The 15,059-nt window shown below is 50.5% G+C and overlaps 6 protein-coding genes across 6 annotated transcripts; 4 read left to right on the top strand and 2 right to left on the bottom strand.

Annotated features, from left to right (window-relative positions):
* Positions 1-69: 69 nt before the first annotated feature.
* On the bottom strand, positions 70-2,021 carry ASPZODRAFT_129732 (hypothetical protein). Its single transcript, XM_022722341.1, has 3 exons — positions 1,097-2,021; positions 618-1,037; positions 70-564 (listed from the first exon to the last, which is right to left on the bottom strand). Exons 1-3 carry the CDS (start codon positions 1,540-1,542, stop codon positions 219-221), a joined length of 1,212 nt encoding a protein of 403 aa, XP_022583802.1. The 5' UTR covers positions 1,543-2,021; the 3' UTR covers positions 70-218.
* A 517-nt stretch (positions 2,022-2,538) lies between these two features.
* Positions 2,539-5,342, top strand: ASPZODRAFT_1444904 (hypothetical protein). The gene is made up of 2 exons (XM_022725010.1): positions 2,539-4,449; positions 4,518-5,342. Exons 1-2 carry the CDS (start codon positions 2,792-2,794, stop codon positions 5,107-5,109), a joined length of 2,250 nt encoding a protein of 749 aa, XP_022583801.1. The 5' UTR covers positions 2,539-2,791; the 3' UTR covers positions 5,110-5,342.
* ASPZODRAFT_1444818 (hypothetical protein) lies at positions 4,833-6,373 on the bottom strand. The gene is made up of 3 exons (XM_022725009.1): positions 6,288-6,373; positions 6,011-6,231; positions 4,833-5,940 (listed from the first exon to the last, which is right to left on the bottom strand). The coding sequence occupies exons 1-3, from the start codon at positions 6,325-6,327 to the stop codon at positions 5,248-5,250; spliced, it is 954 nt and encodes a 317-aa protein (XP_022583800.1). The 5' UTR covers positions 6,328-6,373; the 3' UTR covers positions 4,833-5,247.
* Positions 6,374-6,745: 372 nt separating this feature from the next.
* On the top strand, positions 6,746-10,886 carry ASPZODRAFT_164819 (hypothetical protein; the record flags this gene model as incomplete). The annotated part of the gene is made up of 8 exons (XM_022726687.1): positions 6,746-6,932; positions 7,020-7,065; positions 7,137-7,423; positions 7,491-7,622; positions 7,723-7,799; positions 8,030-10,281; positions 10,411-10,424; positions 10,447-10,886. The coding sequence occupies exons 1-8, from the start codon at positions 6,845-6,847 to the stop codon at positions 10,884-10,886; spliced, it is 3,336 nt and encodes a 1,111-aa protein (XP_022583799.1). The 5' UTR covers positions 6,746-6,844.
* A 1,346-nt stretch (positions 10,887-12,232) lies between these two features.
* On the top strand, positions 12,233-12,547 carry ASPZODRAFT_129726 (hypothetical protein). The gene has a single exon (XM_022722340.1). The coding sequence runs from the start codon at positions 12,273-12,275 to the stop codon at positions 12,510-12,512; it is 240 nt and encodes a 79-aa protein (XP_022583798.1). The 5' UTR covers positions 12,233-12,272; the 3' UTR covers positions 12,513-12,547.
* Positions 12,398-14,413, top strand: ASPZODRAFT_1445088 (hypothetical protein). The gene is made up of 3 exons (XM_022725012.1): positions 12,398-12,600; positions 12,664-12,915; positions 12,979-14,413. The coding sequence occupies exons 1-3, from the start codon at positions 12,598-12,600 to the stop codon at positions 13,966-13,968; spliced, it is 1,245 nt and encodes a 414-aa protein (XP_022583797.1). The 5' UTR covers positions 12,398-12,597; the 3' UTR covers positions 13,969-14,413.
* Positions 14,414-15,059: the final 646 nt, after the last annotated feature.

Here is a 15,059-nt window from a genome sequence, read left to right as displayed (position 1 = left end):
GAGACCGCACCGAATATATCGAAGATGAACAAGAGGCGTCTCGACACCCACGAAGGGAGATTATCAGTAGACTTGGACTATGATATTGAAGAACAGAGATGGAGGGCGGACTAATTGCAGCCATATACAGGTACAAGCTAAACTACAGTTTCCCATGGGTGATCTATCATTCTATTGTCATGCTCTGCGTTCAGACATTACAACTATTCGAGTGGCCTTTAGCTGCGAGTATGCAGTCCGTACGTTTCCGAATCACTGCCATCACCGTCACGAAAGACGTCATCGTCGGCGTCGTCGTCGTCGTGGTAGGGCTGATCTATCGGGCTCTCCTCGTTGTCCTCCTCGAGCACAAGTTCCACGTTGTCATCGTAACCCTCGTCGTCATCATCCAGGCCAAACCCGATGCGCTCTTCCTCGTCACGAGCGAGAGTGGTTGCCGCGGCGTTGGTATCCGGATCGTCCGAGAATGCGGCATGGGGGCGACGGGCAGCATGATCTGCTTGCAACGAAGACCGGATGGTGGCTCGTTCCTGCGCCTCGAGCTCTTTGGCCCGAGCCAGGGTTCTATTTGATTAGACGGATATCGAATCATGAAAAGGGGAGAGATTTAAAAAAACCTTTTATAAATATATATACCGGTAAAAATTCCAATGGCAATCGTTACGACGATGCTGATGACGTTGACGGCCTTGGCGCCTCCGCTCATCTTCTCGTCCTCATCCGATAGTATACGTACCCGGCTGCCAATGAAAGCCGGAATGAGTAACTTCGGAGAGACGATGGCCGTAGCCAGGCCGTACATCAGCGGCTGCACCGTCGGGAAGGTCGAGACGGCTCCGTTGCAGAGCGAGTAGGGCAACGGACACAAGCGGATCATACACAGCAACTTCAGGCCATCGTACTTGAGCGTCAGCGACAGGGCTGCGAAACGCTTGTCACGCTCCATCAGACGGTTGACAAACTGCGAGAGGACCGTCCTCGACACGATAAAGGAGCACGTTGACCCGACGATCGTTGCACTGGCGTACAGAAGCCACCTGCCCGACCATGCTGGTTAGTTCAGGGGTACTGTAATCTGACGATCAGAACGACTCACCCTTTCCATACACCAAAAATGAATCCTGCCACAGTGCCAAAGGTTGACCAGCCGACCAAGGGCGGGAACGAGACCAAGAAAACACATAGCCATAGAACCAGATAGGCCACCAACGAGTTCTCCCACCGCTCCGCGACAGGACCCAGCCATTTGAATACCCGGCTGGTGAACACCATGAATCCGATGCCCAACCCCATGGCCAGAATAACAGCCGCAACCACGCCGACCCGCTGCCAAAGATTCATCTTCTTCCATGCTTTTGAGAGTCGCCGCGACACGCTGGCTGCCTGTGTAAGGATCTGGTCACGCATCGTCGCAGCCTCCCGACGGGTCAGATTGATCGAATTGTGTCGTGTCAAGGCCCGTCTTTCGTTCCAGTCTAAGTGAGGCTCTGGAGACATGGGCAGGGACAGCGCCCTCGCAGTGGAGACATAGTCGGCGGGCATTGTATCGAGAAATCAATTGAAGGCGACGTAGGATGAACAGCAGCCGCTATCTTCTTGAGCCCCTTCTTCTTCTCTTCTCTTCTCTTCTCTTCTCTTCTTTCCTGTCCCTTCACTCTTGTTTCTTCTCCCAGTATGAAGCTTGATGTAGGCGGCTCTCGATCAGAAAGGGCGTCGGTCGGCCCTCGAAGAGTAACAGGGCATAGTCCGAAGAAACCACAAAAGCGATATTCAATGTCTGCCGTATGAATACACTTAGGGAAATAAACACAGATTGAATAAAAGCTCGTGGCTTATCAGGTCTTGTCTGGCGTTCTGCTGTCCTCGAGAAAGAAGTTGGGAATGAGATGGTCACTTCGGCTCGACCGGCGAGCGTCATTAAGAAAAGCCCCGGTGGATTCAGGCAGCATCACAACAGCAACAATCCCGAATTTATCGAGATCCTAGCGAGTACGCGGAGTAAAACGAGGACTACATCTAATAAACAGTAATACTAACTAAAGCACCTCCCCCTTTCTACATCTACGCCAACTGCTAACCATGTTGCGTCAGTCAAAACACCCTGGACGTGCCTCTCCTTATCGATCAGTGCCAAGTTCAGCTCCCCACCTCCTCCAGGACAAAGAAGACAGTGGACACGGATCTCGATCATCATTATCAGCGCCGAGTCGTTGCCCGTGAGGATCTCTCTTTGTGGTCTGTCTGGTCTGCTTGGTTGGAGTTCTGTCTCCAACTCCTTCTGCATTGTCACTGACTGACTGTTTCTTAGACTCCTGTGTCAGCCCAAGGCCGCCTCACTCTTTCACGCTCCGACTTCTACACCAGCTAGTTAAACACGCACTGTTCAGCTCATACACACACTCCCTCACTATCCCTCCGAAATAAGTCAAGAAAATTGCCGATCTGCCTGCTTGATGGCTGCAGATGCGATGTAATCGGGGACGCGGCCAGTCCTTTTGCCCGCCTGGGAGCCACTGTTTGACGCTTCGAACGCCTGGAACACAATAGAACTACCATCTGTCTAGAACACGTCGATTGATTTCCTCCTCTTCTATCGCTCTGCTATATCGCTTTATCCAATTCATCGAGACCATGCGCTTTTTCGCCTGACACTTAGCCGCCGTTTTGTTTGTTCTGCGATCCGCTTGGTCTTCTCGCCGACCCTTTGTTTACCCCTCCCCTCTCTTTCGCTTCGTTTGTGAGCCGGCTCGACCAGAATCAGAATAACCATCATCGAGATATAGTCGCCAGCATGGTGTCCGAGGAGATTCTGGAAAAATGTCTGCAGATTCTGCAGGATGAGACCCTTGACGATGAGGAGCAGGTCGAAAAGGTCGAGGACGTCCTGCGCTCCCACACCTCGCTGTCGGGCCCCCCGCTCGAGAACGCCGTGCTGGATATCCTCTGGCGCCATCGAAACCGCTCCCTACCCGATTCCTCGCCGCCTCCCCCGCGACATACGGTCATCCGTCGTTCTTCACCGGCCCCCTGGCAGATGGCGCGCGCTGCCACCCCGCTGTCGCCCCCTTCTAACCTAGGCACTAGCCCGGCCTCCTCCTCCTGGCTGCCGGGGTCGCGGGGCGGCCTCGTTCGCCCACCACGGTCCTCGACGGCATCGCCGTTTACCTCGCCGCGCCCATCACCACGCCTAGCCCTGGCGCACCCTATTCCACACTCGCCCAATCTGAACGCCTACGAGTTCTCCGACCAGAGCCAGGTTTTCGACTATGGCTACGGCGATTTCGGCAGCGACAGCAACGTCGACTGGCTCGTTGGTGACGATGCCCGCAGTACGACCTCGTCGATCGGTGGGCTCAGTGCTACTGCTCCCGAATTCGTTCCGGACATGAGTCCTCATGATATTCTACGCACCGTCCTCGGGGACAAGCGGTCCAATGATGAAATCGAGACCGCCCTCGAAGCCCACAGCTATGACCTCGGGGCCACTATTGCTGCGCTCACGCAGCCTAATGACAGCGAGGCAGATTCTTATCTGAGCCCGCACAATCCCCAAGACCATCACCGCATTGTCGTCGGCAAGTCCATGGCCGTCGATCAGGCCTCCACAATGGCCCCCGCGGTGCACAACCGCAGCCCCGTCGTGTGTAAATACTGGCTGTCCACAGGCCAGTGTTTGCGTGCTGACTGTCGCTTCAGTCACGATCTGACCAACCATCTCTGCAAGTACTGGATCATGGGTAACTGCCTTGCCGGCGACGGTTGTCCCTTTTCACATGATCCCTCCGCTCTGGTCGCAAACATCAGCCTGACAGACGTGTCATCTTCTCAACCGTCATTCCAGATCGATACCACGTCGGATGCGTTCCCGCCTCTGCAGACCACCGCACCGGGGGCAGCCGAACCCTGGTCCTCAGGTCAATTTCTCGGCCGCTATCCTACCCCAACCTTTGTTCCCGGCAAAAATGGAAGTTCTGGGCTACATGTGGGCAGCGCTAGCCGACGTAATGGTACCGTGCACTCGCGTCCGGCGAGTCGCCATCAACATCGTGACAACAATATTACCCTGACAGCGCCATCAGTCGATGACCCAGACGCCTTTCCCACACTCGGCGCCGTGGGCACCAAAGGTGCTGCCGGCAACAAGAAACACCATGGAAAGCGCGGCGCACACCACAGCCGGGAGAGCCTGAACAAAGAGAATGCACCGGCCTCGCTGGCGGATGTGGTCCGCATGTCACCTTCTCCGAGTGCCTCCAAAACACGGCCAGCCTCGCGAGCCGGCAAAGACTCCGCACCCAAGGGCCGTGAGCACAGCGTTGCAGCGCAGTCTATTCCTGCACCCAAGAATATTCCGTGGTTGGAAACCGGCTCGCGGGCTAACCGACAGTACATCAAATATCGCACCGAGGCTATCCGTCATGGCACGGTGCGCAACAAATTCCTGCAGAGGTACTCCTTTTTTTTCTTTTTTTTTCGGTTCTCTTCCATGATAGTATAATTAATCTAACTGAATTTAGTGCCGCACAAGCCTGGAATCGTAACGATGCCCGCGCTGCCAAAGCGCTGTCTCTACGCGGGCAAGCCGAGAACGAAGCGATGCGCAAATGCCACCGAGAAGCGGCACGGCAGCTGTACGAAGAGCGCAACCAGCACCTCCGCAGTGCGGGGCTAGACGAAGCAACAGAGGAACTCTACGTCGATCTACATGGCCTGCACCCGGAAGAAGCGATCGAGTACCTAGAGAAGATTCTACTGCAACACGCACGGGCTGCAGACGGGCGGCGCGTCGTGTACGCTATCACAGGCACAGGCCATCACTCGAAGAACGGCAAGGACAAGATCGGTAAAGCCGTCAAAGCCTGGCTGAATGAGTGGAAGTATCTGTTCCGCGAGTTCAGCGTCCCTGGCGAGCGCGGTGGATACGTCGGTGGGATCCTCGGCATCGACCCTGCAAGCTACGACAAGAAGCTGGCTGCTAGCGGCAGCGGCAGCAGCAATAGTACCAGTACCAGCACTGATCGCTTTGCAGGCGAGGGTAGCGACGATGGAACCACTGCTGTGCCAGTTCTGACCATGGGCAAGATCCAGCTTTTGAAGCGCGATGATTGAGTATATTTGCCCCGAGCATAGCGTGCTTTGTCATTTTGCAGATATCCTCTTAATCGAGCAGATATATAGCGAAGTAGTAATACTAGCACAACAGTACATAAACCATTTTGATTATATTCACATTAAAAAGGGGTCCAACTATTCTGGCTCCTCCCCCTTCCACTTCTCTCGTACAGCGAACACGTCAAACCCGCACTCCTCCGCTCGCCGGACGACCCCCCTCGCCTTCTCTGCAACAGGGACATCGATCATCTTACCATCGAGCGTCCAGGCGCCACGCCCCGCAGCCGCAGCCTTCTCGTCCGCAACGACGACCCGCACCGCCCATTCGACCTCGTCCGGATCTGGGCCGAAAATACGCTGGGCGGTTTCCACCTGTGACGGATGGATGCACTGTTTCCCATTGAAGCCTAGCTGTTTCCCCCCGCGGCACTCTTCTTCCAGGCCTGCGAGGGCACGCTCGGATTTATACGCCGTGCAGACGAGGTCGATCGTCGAGGGCAGCTCGGCGGCGCGGGCGGCTGTGGCGATTGCGGAGCGGGCGAACAGGAATTCCGTCAGTGACGGGGTACGCGTGAGGCTTAGGTCGAGGGCGAAGTCTTCGGCGGCGAAGATGAGGCCTTGTAGGAGCGGGGTTGCGGCGCAGATCTCGCGGAGGTTGGTGATTGATTTGGCTGACTCGATCAGTGCTAAAATAGAGATGGGTGCGCGGTCTTCCCGTGATGATTGTTGCTGGGACAGCGTGTGTGATATCACGTCCGTGACGAAGGTGAGGTCCGAGGGCGAGTTCACTTTGGGAACAACGAGGGTAGTCAGGTTGGGCGATTGTAACTTGTACCCATAAGCTTATGCACCTCCCTAGATACGGATTTAAAAATTCAAAAAAAAAAAAAAAACTCACCACCTCCGTAAGATCACCCAGCGCCAATCCACTCTCAACAGAATTGATCCGTACTGCGCGTTCTCGAATTCCTGCCGGAGCGGGTTGGTCGAGCGCTCTCCGGATCAGAGACCGCGCCTCTGCCTTTTTGTGCGGCGTCACACTATCTTCCAGATCATACGCAACGCAGTCGGCCACCAGGGAGCGGGATTTGTCGAGGAACCGCTGCGAAGAGCCGGGCACTGGACGATCAGCTCGTGGGCGCGATAAGCGGAAATGCGGGGAGAGCTTGACGTACCGTAAAGCAAGGCCCGGCGGAGGGTGTTCCGAGAGGCCATTGTCAAATGTTTATCGGTAAGGCAAAGAGAATATCACACTCTCGCATCGGGTGACCGATATTGTATCAACTGTTGAGTCTCTAGGCTGGTTGGAAGTGAGGTCCTAGTAGGATCCTCGGACCTCCACCTTAAGAACAAGGGCATGGTGGGGATGTGCCGGTTGCTCTAGAGTCTACAGTGTTGTCAGTACCTCGCAAACTATGCTTTTGTTGGATCAAAGTTTACCATGAGAGGATTTCCACCCGATTCCTATAGCTGTTTCTCTCCAATCCATCGTGTATTGATGCCGCCGACAGCTGTTGCAGGATGATTTGGTCTGCCTATCTGGATATATTCTGCCTAGTCCCACCGCCTCTTCTTGCCACGCGTATGCAACACGTGAGTCTCGTCTCATCTACGATCTCCATCTTATCACAGCTCAAGAATAACAGAATCCATTCGAACAGGTCAGGAAGCTAGTCGCTATTGCTGCTCTAGGCGACTTTGTGCCTGCTCCTTCTCTCCGATTGTCTTGACCATGGACCAGCAGCATCAGGCGGGTGACCTGAACTGGCGCCTCAGTGCGCATCCGATCACCCTGCTATTCTTCCTGGGCTTCCGCATTGGTTAGTCGTGTCTTGGAAGCAGATATTTCATTTATCAGCTACTAGTATGGAAGTTGGAATGAGGGCAGACGAAGCTGACTGATATAGGTGCACTGTTGATGTATCTGTTTGGTGTCCTCTTCATCCGGAACTTGTATGTACCCCGAAACGTTATAACTACCTACGTCTACTCTACTTGAAAGACATCCCTCTAACAGCTTCTAGTGTCCTCGTCTTTATCCTCACTCTGCTTCTCCTGTCCGCGGACTTTTACTATCTCAAGAACATCGCCGGCCGCCGGTTAGTCGGTCTGCGATGGTGGAACGAGGTCAACACTGCCACGGGTGACTCGCACTGGGTCTTTGAGTCGTCGGATCCAAACGTTCGCACCATCAATGCTACAGATAAGAGGTTCTTCTGGCTGAGTCTCTATGCAACTCCGGCGCTGTGGATCGGACTGGCTGTTTTGGCCATTGTGACTCTGAGCAGTGTCATCTGGCTGAGTCTAGTCGGTAGGTTCTCTTTGCCATACAGGAGTTCCTTTTTTCTGCTTCACAGGGAAGACTTACAATCCAACAGCCATCGCCCTCGTTCTGACGATTACCAATACGGTGGCATTCTCTCGCTGTGATCGGTTCGGTCAGGCTTCAACATTTGCCAACCGGGCGTTTGGTGGAAGTCTCATCAATAACATTGCTGGAGGCCTGCTGGGTAGGCTTTTTCGGTAACCTAGGCCATTTTATTTCCTTCGGATGAATACTCGTCCTCTCTTGTTTTTTTCATTAAGATTCAGGTATACTCTGACGAATAGATTCTTGTGAAAGATATCACTGTAGGTTTAATGAAATGGAGCTTCAATTATCAATACCCATGTCACAACGTGGACAGGTAAATCTGGTCTCAAGTGAATGATTGGCAGCTGAGATTGGCAGCCTTGCGACTTCCTACTGGGTATATGTAGCCGCTTACCCCTCCCCCATCGTCCGCCCAACACACGCAAAAGAGCACCAGAAAGAGTATCACTTCTAACAGTTATGGCCATCTGATAGATGGTGATCTCTACTGGTATTGAAACTGAGAGATTGCAACACAATTCTCCTGACCTTTTCTCTCCTTAGGTGGGTGTATACAGCACCCAAGAGATCGCTAGCCGCCCTCATTATTATTTCCTAATTCCTAACAAGCATACAAACATGGCTTCCCTCACACACTGCGACTACACGGTCGCCTGGATATGTGCCCTACCGTTGGAGCTGGCTGCTGCGAAGGCCATGCTCGATAAAATTCACGATCCGTTGCCCCAACCACCGACTGACCACAACATCTACACCCTCGGCACCGTCAGCGGTCACAATGTGATCGTGGCCTGCCTTCCAGCGGGCGTCTACGGCACAATATCCGCTTCGACGGTGGTATCTCACATAACCTCCACCTTTCCGGGTGTTCGCTTTGGATTGATGGTCGGCATTGGAGGAGGGGTGCCCGGAAACGCAGCTGATATTCGACTTGGCGATGTGGTAGTCAGTCAACCGACAGGCCTCTCTACTGGTGTTATTCAGTACGACTACGGCAAGGCACTTTATGACGGTCAGTTTCAACGAACTGGCTCACTCAATAAACCTCCACCGGTGTTGTTGAAGGCAGTGTCTCAGATGCAAAGCGACTGCATGACAGGGAAGAACCCAGTTAATAAAATTATGACAGACATTCTGCAGAGCAACCACGCATTGGGAGAGCAGTTTTCCCGACCAGAGTCTGACTGGCTATTTAAACCGACGTATCTTCACAAGGGAGGGTCTCTTGATTGTTCAGGGTGCGATCAGAAGCAGCTTGTGAATCGCGCCCCGCGGGCAGCTGGTGAGCATTATATCCATCCGGGCCTGATTGCTTCGGGTGATCAGGTCATTAAGGATGCTAAGCTTCGCGATTCGATTGCTCAGGAAGTTGGAATTCTTTGCTTTGAAATGGAAGCAGCCGGGCTTATGGATGAGCTTCCATCACTCGTGATTCGAGGCATTTGTGACTATTGCGACTCACACAAGCACAAAAAATGGCAAGGATATGCAGCTCTTACTGCAGCTGCTTATGCAAAGGCTCTCTTAATCCTGGTTCCTAAGCACCACAGAGCTGAGAGCATGCAAGATCATACAAAGAGAGCAGGCCATTGGATGATCCCGTTTGGAAGAAATCCAAGGTTTGTTGGCCGTCAAGACGTGATAGCCAAGGTCGAGCAATTGATCCAACAACAGGATGGAAACGGATTGAGTAAGGTCGCTATATGTGGATTAGGAGGAGTTGGAAAGACGCAAGTAGCACTGGAGCTGGCCTACCGCATGCGAGAACGAGATCCCGAGCGCTCAATTTTCTGGATTCCATGTACTAGTGACGAGAGCGTTGAACAAGCCTACACTAGCATGACGCAAATTCTTGGGATGCACGATGTGAAGCCAGCAGAGGCCAAAGATCGAATCAAAGGTTATCTCAGCAAAGAACATGCTGGAAAGTGGCTTCTTGTCTTTGACAACGCGGATGACTACCGTATGTGGATCCGAGACAGCGGCGATGCCACCACTTCAGTACTCCGGTACTTTATACCCCAAAGCGAGAATGGCTGTATTCTTTTCACCTCACGGAATCGAAAGCTCGCGGTGAAACTGGTGAATCAACATGTGATACCAGTCCATAGTCTAGACCAAAGGACTGCTGCGGATATGCTGAAGAGATCACTCATTCAGTCAAGCCTAATTTATGACAGCTACGAAACAACTCTCAACCTTCTTGACCAGCTGACATATCTCCCGTTGGCAATTACACAGGCGGCGGCATATATCAATGAGAATGATATAGGACTGGCCGATTATATCGCACTTCTACAAGAACAGGAGCCAGATGTCATAGAGCTCTTGAGCGAAAACTTCGAGGATGAAGGCCGATATGCAGCTATTCAGAATCCCGTCGCGAGTACCTGGCTGATTTCATTTCAACATATCCAGCAGTTGAATGCACTGGCTGTTGAACATTTGTTATTTATGGCTTGCATCAACCCGCGCGATATCCCACAGTCACTACTACCACAGTCTCCATCTCAGAAAAAGAGAGTTGATGCTCTGGGACTCCTCAAAGCTTATTCCTTCATTACCGAGCAGACAAGTGATCATTCCTTATATCTTCATCGACTGGTACATCTTGCGACTCGAAATTGGATGAGACAAGATCAAAGATTTAGCCTGCAAACATCGAAAACAGCCCAGCTTTTATGGAAAGCTTTACGGGATGTCGTTTGCAACGAGAATCGAAAGCTATGGCGCCGGTATTTACCTCATGCACTATTTCTAGTAGGAGACAATGAGTTTCAAAACCAGCAAGAGGAGTACATTTATTTATTTCCTCGAATTGATCGGAGATTGTCTCAGAAGTGATCTGAGATTCAACGAAGCGGAACTGTTTTATCATCGCACTATAGACTTAGAGCGGAAAATACTGGGTGATACACATTCAGCAACGCTGCGAAACGTGAGTAAACTAATGAACCTAGCCCTAGATCAATCGCAATGGATGGAAGCAGAAGAGGTAGGTTTGCAATTATTAAAGGCCCAAAAGCAGATCCTAGGGCTAGAGCATGACAACACTCTGACAAGCATGCACAACCTGGTTATCACACAAATGTCCCAAGGGAAATGGGAGGAGGCAGAAGAAATGAATATACAATTATTAGAGACCCAGAAGCAGGTCCTTGGGCTGGAGCATTATAAAACTCTGACAAGCATGCACAAAATGGCAATCATCTCCAAATCTCTTGGGAAAGCCGAAGCTGCCATATCTCTGATGGCTGAGTGTGTTCGCCTTCGAAAGAGATATTTACACCCTGACGATCCAGATACTAGCAGATCCACCAGAACACTCAATGGGTGGCAAGGCATGAGCCACTTGAGCACACATTCTTATATCGACGACTTTTCACTTGAGACACCCTGATAGCTGGCACACAAATACTGAAGTAGGTGCTCTTGTCACTCACAGTCCCAGTATGGCAGTGATTCGTATTGACTTATAGTTTTTAGTTATCATTGTGCCTCCTCTTTCTTATGATAGTATACTATAAGGATCTATGTCTGGGGTCCTATAATTCTATCCAATCAAAGGTTAGTTGATGTCGACTGCAGTTCGGAAATCTCTCAGGGGCTTCAGCCAGGGAACCATACTCATCTATACTAGAGACATGGATTACTCCGGTGACCTTAATGCTTGTCCATCCCGGCCTTAAAACCAGTTTATTATCAAAAGAAACCCCCAAAACTAGCCGTGGTGTTGGGCAAATAACGAGAGAGAAAAGGACTCGGATTTGCTTTTGGATGACGGCTGACGTCCGAGAACAGTGTTGGAAACAAACTGATCCGTCTTGTTTCCCTGTCGCGATTCGAGATGGTCTCTTTGGCATGACACTAGAGTGTTAGCTCTAGCTTCACAGATCAATAATACCGGCTCAGTTGATTAGCATTTCTATCCTGAGCCCCTTCTTCTTTTCACTAATTCAGTCGTCTTTATTCAGGCAGTAGCCGTATTTTTCGATGCCCATGATGAGAGAAGGCGTGGGGTTTCGTCGTCAGTCTCGTGGACACTGGACAGTGGACAGTGGACACTTACTACTCCGTAGATTGCAGCAACGAATCAACCTTGCTTGGAGGAGATATAGGCAGTTTCAGCCTTGCCCCTTTTCCAAAGGTGAAAAAAGCAATAATGTCTTAGCCATGAACAGCTTTGTATTCTTTTTCTGTCCTGGTTGACTGCAGGCCTGCGATATCCTTCATTCTAGAGGTGAAATGGACAAAAATTAGGAGTTAGATCTAGTTAGCTAATAAAGAAGAATGGTATTCTAGAGAACACAGCCCTGAGAAGTACTAAAAAAAAGCCTGGGTTGTTGGAAATGTTGCGGAGGCTTGACCACTGGGTGTCTGACTCGCCAACAAACAGATTATTGGTAGCTTGCATACAACCAACATAAAAGACCGTTTGTGATTAACTTACACGTTTTAGTCAAAATTACCAGCCTGTAATTTTGGCTAGTTTGCCAGAGGATGTGTCATAAATCATATAAAGTGTGTATTCTCAGCGCTTGGACAGACAAATCCTGGACAAAAGCAGGTTTGGACTGCGGCATCCCACAGGCACGCGTTCAGATCGAGGTGAGGTGCTGCGCCATCCAATTTATCCCCCCCGGTCCTTTTCTCAGCTTGAGGGACTTGCACCGCGATTTGCTTTTTTTTTTGGCTTTGCTCCCCGTATAGATATCTATGTGGGGGGGTTGTTGATCTCTGAGGGAGTAGGCTATAAATGTCTTCATACTCACACTCGTTTATACACATGTCTGAGATCACGAAAAGGAAAACAAATTCCAGAGGGGGACCCTGGTCTCAGGATGAACGAGAAAAGCTCTGGAATCTGAGAAGGCAAAACAGACAACTCCGTTGGCCCCAGTTTCGTGAAGTAGGTGCTTTTTTTTGCAGGAGCATCCCCGTTTGTCGAGAGCCCTTAACTAACCCTGTGGACAGCGGTATTTTCCACATCGAAGTACCCCTGCCATCACGAAGGAGTATTCGGTAAGAGAATTCGCTTCAATAACTGCCTTGGAGATAATCTTTGCAACTTGTTAACCTGGTCCACAAAGAAAATCAGCCAAAGAAGAAGAATGGTAAGTACCATCCTTGGTTTGTAAACATCTTGCCTCCCACTGCTTCCTCTGATAAATATCTAGATGAGTAACTCCGCCGCTGTTTCTGCTGCTGCTGGCAGTACTACCATCGCTGTCAGTGCCATTACAAACCCTGTTAGCACTGGCAATATGATGAGAAGCCCAAGGAAACGCCTGCCACTTACAGATCTTCCATCGCCATCACGATCTAAGAAATTGGCAAGATTGGAGCAGAGTCTTTTTGACCCTAACTATGAGCCTTCTGACAGCGAGGGAAGTGATATTGATCATAATGTTTCACCTGGGAGATGCAACGTAAGTCCCATCTTGTCTATTCCATTTGACCAATATGATGGGAAGCCGCTGACGCCAATAAAGCACAAGTCTCTGAATAGTAACCGTGTGGAACCAAATTCTTTTCAAAAGCCAGTCGCGCGGACAACGGCAAATGAAGGTATCGCAACCAAGCCGGCATCAGTAGTCACACTGAATCCCGGGGAAGCCTTCTTACGGAACCTCAAATCGAAAGAGACCCCCAAAGAAAGACCCCAGGAGAAAGAGACCGTCCTGCCAATAGCCACAGATCACAGCTCTGATAATGTCTCGAGTAATTCTCAAGCGAACTGCTCCATTCCTAAAACAACTGGAGGGTTGTCTGTGGTTGAGCCATTGCCAGCACTTGATCGGAACGATATTGCCTTCGCTACGAAAACAATGACCACGTGCCTTCAGGCAATGCTTCGGTATACTGACGCGCAGACGCTGGCACAAAAGACAGATGAGCAGTTAAAGATATCAGAAGCAGAGATTCATAACCTTCGCCAGCAGTTGAATAGCAAAGACGAAGAGCTGAAGAAGAAAGACGGAGAGTTGGAGAAGAAAGGTGAAGAGATAAAACTTCGTGACCAAGAGTGGGAAAGAAGAATCCAAGTCATCAATCAACGCCTTAATGACTCACTTAATGCGAGACGCGAGCAAGATGCCGAGCTTTTGAAACTCAAGAATACCCATGACAAGCTGCAACAGGACTATAAAAAGGTGCGGTTGCAGCAGCTCCAAACCGGGAGCGAACGCCCAGTTCCCTGCCCAGAATGTACGAACAAAGATGCACACATGGCATCGACATTTAAAACGCAGGGCTCTATCATTCAGGAGATCAAAAGCAAATTAACACATACCAAAAGAATGATTGAAGATACAGAGACCTTGACCTCGGGTTATGTATCCGAGATACGATGGAAAATAGAAGGATTCTATGATAAGTACAACACTATCACTGCTAACAGTTCGCAAATTGGAGATAAGGTGGAGGAGTTGATAAAAACAATGGAATCGCCGCCGGGGACGAAGCAGAAGACGTGGATTTGAAGCCTGCCTTTGGGTTATTGTAACAGTTCCGGGCCCAAATTTTTACTCGGGCTACCTAGGTACTGTATGGCCCTTTTGAATGTATGCAGCTGTTACCAATATAATTGCTCTTGACCATGACACCAAGATTTGGTGTTCGATATAATTGATATCGCTCGGTTGTGCTTCTCGTACGGTACAATCAGGTTACTCGGATGATTAGACTGCTCAGAGAGCTGTAAAAGTCAATTCGAATTCAGGGCAGACTCCTTAAAAGCGAGTTTAAAGTCAGCTTGGATCTTTCCGGGGGATCATATAATTCTTCAAAAACCTGGGTTTATTCAACACCACGAAGCCCACATCTCGTTGTATGGACAGTGGTCAAAAGTAGAGACGTAGTCTCTGATAGAAGCAAAATCAGCAACTAAAAGACAAAGGGCAAGAAATAAATAGGCCTGCGCGGTGTCCTAGACTGTTAAAAGGAAAGGCAACCAAAGAGGTCGAGTGTTGGTGGGCTCTGTTTGCTCTGTTGTCTGCGTCTGCTTTCCCTCAGGTGACCCCCCCCTTCTCTGACTTTTCTATTTTTTTTCTCTCCCTCTCCACGCGTCTTTTTCTTTCCTTCACCCCTTTCTTCTTTTGCTCGTCTGTCGAAAAGACATAAAAATTCGCGAGTAGAGAGGACTCTAGTTGAAAGAAAAAGGCGGGAAAAGCGTAACCAGGTGTGTTCTCTCCTTTCGTTTCCCCTTAGATATGACTCTGGAGTCAAGTCCACGGTGCCATACACATCTCTCGAAGAGTGGCTGCAATACCTTCATTCGAAGTGTTGCCTCTGTTTGTTGTGGGTTAATTTGGAGATGTGTATCGTAACTGTATGCTTGTCGTTGTTCATAGACTATGAGGCTAATGCTGTTTTGCTCCTAGCAACGGATCTCTTCTCCAGATACCCATAGAGTCAAAAACGCCCAACATGGCGGACTGGGGGGCTGGAGGAGCCGGGGGAGCCAGCTGGGGTGCTGAACCTGCTTGGAAGGAGGGCACTGCCGGTAACGGTGGTTGGAAAGAGGAATCTGCCGGTGCCGGTGGTAAGCAGAGACAGGCCTTTCTGTGGAAGA

The sequence above is a fragment of the Penicilliopsis zonata genome (assembly GCF_001890105.1).
Source record: "Penicilliopsis zonata CBS 506.65 unplaced genomic scaffold ASPZOscaffold_3, whole genome shotgun sequence".
Classification (NCBI taxonomy): Eukaryota; Fungi; Ascomycota; class Eurotiomycetes; order Eurotiales; family Aspergillaceae; genus Penicilliopsis; species Penicilliopsis zonata.
This window is presented reverse-complemented; position numbering and strand designations above follow the sequence as displayed.